This window comes from Alligator sinensis, unplaced genomic scaffold (assembly GCF_000455745.1).
Source record: "Alligator sinensis unplaced genomic scaffold, ASM45574v1 scaffold1638_1, whole genome shotgun sequence".
NCBI classification, from domain to species: Eukaryota; Metazoa; Chordata; order Crocodylia; family Alligatoridae; genus Alligator; species Alligator sinensis.
In genome coordinates, this window is record NW_005843351.1 from 104,419 (window position 1) to 107,237 (window position 2,819).

The 2,819-nt window shown below is 48.9% G+C and overlaps 2 protein-coding genes across 3 annotated transcripts in view; both read left to right on the top strand.

Moving 5' to 3' along the window:
* KLHL12 (kelch like family member 12) overlaps positions 1–1,590 on the top strand; it is a 40,910-nt gene extending 39,320 nt beyond the window's left edge. For both annotated transcript variants that reach the window (XM_006038422.3, XM_025194938.1), the window contains one exon: positions 95–1,590. In XM_006038422.3, coding sequence (XP_006038484.1) covers positions 95–221 — 127 coding nt within the window. In that variant the 3' untranslated portion in view covers positions 222–1,590. The remainder of the gene's footprint in view (positions 1–94) is intronic.
* RABIF (RAB interacting factor) overlaps positions 498–2,819 on the top strand; it is a 3,836-nt gene continuing 1,514 nt past the window's right edge. Inside the window, exon 1 of the mRNA XM_014527178.2 lies at positions 498–517. Coding sequence (XP_014382664.1) covers positions 498–517 — 20 coding nt within the window. The remainder of the gene's footprint in view (positions 518–2,819) is intronic.

The following is a 2,819-nucleotide window of genomic DNA, read 5'->3' on the forward strand; positions in this document are numbered from 1 at the left end:
CATTCTAACTCCCTGAATTCCCCACAGAGCTCCAAAGGTCCCTCTCTACCTCGGAGGAATCATTGCTCGCCTGTAACCTTCTCTGTCCTTGCAGATATGATGGCAACTCACTGCTGAGCAGCATCGAGTGCTATGATCCCATCATTGATAACTGGGAAGTGGTGACATCACTGGGGATGCAACGTTGTGATGCTGGTGTTTGCGTCCTTCGGGAGAAGTGACCTTGGCGGGGCCCATATAAGAAACTCCCTGAGAACAGGCATTCTGGGTGGTTTGCAGTGACTGTTCTTGAGAGCTGTGCAGTGACAATAGCACTTTCTTTGCTTTTTTTATGCAAAGTGTGCATAAACATGTTGGCTCAGCAGCCACTGGAAGTCGAGAGCTCTGTGAGAAGCTAGAGAAAGGCACTTGGGTGGACCTAGAGAAATTGCATCCTCTGCCAGCCAGTCTCCCATCCCCTGTGGCTAACAGCAGAGATGCCTGGATCAGCTAGTCGGATGAATGCTTCTGAGGACATGTACATAGAGCTGGCTTGACAGTCCCCTCTGAAGCTTCAGGCCACACAGGGTTACTGGCAGCTCTGAGTTGCCATGATGTGCGAGGATGGAATCCAGACTGCTCTCCAAATTGTCTTGGACAAACTGAATGTTTAAAACAAAATGTTCTGTGGCCCATGTGAGCAATTACATCCTAGGGGTGTTCTGCATTGTAGCTATGTTTGCAGGCTATACACAGCTTGAATACAAAGCAAGGAAGTCACAGATTATTGCTTTCAACTACTGACGAAGGGATTCTGGTACTCGAAACAAAATTGGAGGAAGGAGCAGCAGAGTATGCAAGTGATGGGACTGCAAGTGATGAGAATTGCATTCAGTACATTCACATTTTCTGCAAGAAGGTCAATGGACATTTCTTGGAAGTGATATTTTTTTTCCTCTGGCAGCAAGACTTTGGCTGTGCCTCTCTTCACAATCCTCCTGGGTGGATGTCATCTTTTAGAGGAACAGAAAGTGTACTAGTGAGGCCCTTTGGTGACTAAGACTCTTTTAACTGGGGACTGTGACTCAAAAAATCAATTTAGAATGTACACATACTACTGAGTAAGAAGTAATCTCTTCCTAGGATGAATCACTGCTCGAGTCTGCTGGAATCCATTTTGTCCTGTCTTCTTTGTGTTGATTTTCCTTTTATCCAGTTCCATTCTGCTTATAAGGGGCCTCTTTGAAATGGCATTCAGATTCCTCTTCACCCATTTATTCTCAGCTATATACTTTCATGCTCCTAGTTCCTTCACCTGTTGACTGCCCTTTTCCTTAAGCACATCCCTTACTTTATGCCCTCCATTCTCAAGGATCCAGGTCTTTGTCGCTCCTCCCACCAGCTGAGCCCCCAAAGCATCTGAGTTCCATATGATGCTGCTCTTCTACATGCTGTTGACTCCTTGCTGATGTGGTGGGGTGGGACCAGGGACAGAGTAGCATGACTTGATGCACTTTCAGCTGATGCTCTGAATCCTTGTGTTTGTTCCTGCCACATTTTGACTTCATTTCCAATGTGTATTTTTAATGAAATTATCAAAAATAAAGTGAGGCCTATGAAAATGTAGCTTTCTGTTTTCTGTCTTATAAACACGCACGTCCTCTAAGGACTGTGTTGGTGATACATCTGTACTGACCTTCCTGGGGTGCATGCGGGTGCACGTGCACCCCCTACAAAAAGGCGCTGCTGACACTCGGTGGCACCTGCAGGTGGTTGCCGCTCGCTCCCCCCGCTGCCAACACCACCAGTGGCGTCTGCGGGAGTTCCCACTTACTGCTGCCGTGCCCCCCCAGCCACCAGGGGCATGCGTCGTTCATGGACCTTACAAAACCCTTATTGGCTTAAATGGAGTCTCCATTTTTAAATATCCCTCAAGACTGAAACTCATACGGCACAGGGAGAAGCTGGCTCTTTTTTTGTATATAAAAATAATTTGTAATCCATGACCAAATTAGCCAAAACTAATTCCAAATCCAAGAGTCCAGAACCATAAGTGGCCCTACTACCGGCAAACATCTTCCACCCCCACCTGGGGCTTCAGATGTTCCCAAAACCTTTGGCCGGCATCCTACCTGCAGGCCCAAGCCTGGAGGCTTAGAGTTCGGATGCCCCTGAGTTTTGCTTGCCCTCAGTCATATGGCCGCGAGAGCAAGCTAGGGAGGAGACTCTCGTTTCCAGAAACGGCTTAAAGCCGCTGCACCTCGGCGGGTACTGAGTGAACCACGTCCCCGTAAGAAGAGCGTTTCCCCTGCCAGGCGGTTCAGGAAAACTGCCTTAATGGACACAGACGTGGTATTTCTGCCGCCAGGTTAAGAAGCCATTATGCTTGCTCTGAGCCTTCAAGAGGCCAAGATTGAATTTTATTAGGAGATGTTAAAAGAGTTTTATGTTAGCAGATGTTTAGAATTACAGACCCCTGAGCGAGGGACTAACAGGAGAGGGACGGGGGTGAGGAGGGGAACGCAACTAGGTTACATAAAATACAATGGTAGCCAGCTACGCTTGATGTGAGCCTTCAAGCAATGGCTCTTCTCACTGGAGCCAGGGACAGGCTGGCTCTAGCGAGAAGAGACAGGTGCAAAATCAATAGAGCAAAAGACCTGTTACAACACCGGCTGAGCTGTGCACACAAAGTCCTGTGACCGCACCGAAGTCCCCGTGCGTGTTGGTGGTTTGGGTGGAGACTGGGCTTCTTTCCCTCCCCGCTCACCCGCACAGCCCTCGTGGCTGCTTTTCACCCCTGGGCACCCACGTCCCTGCCCAGCCCCGCCCCGCGTGAC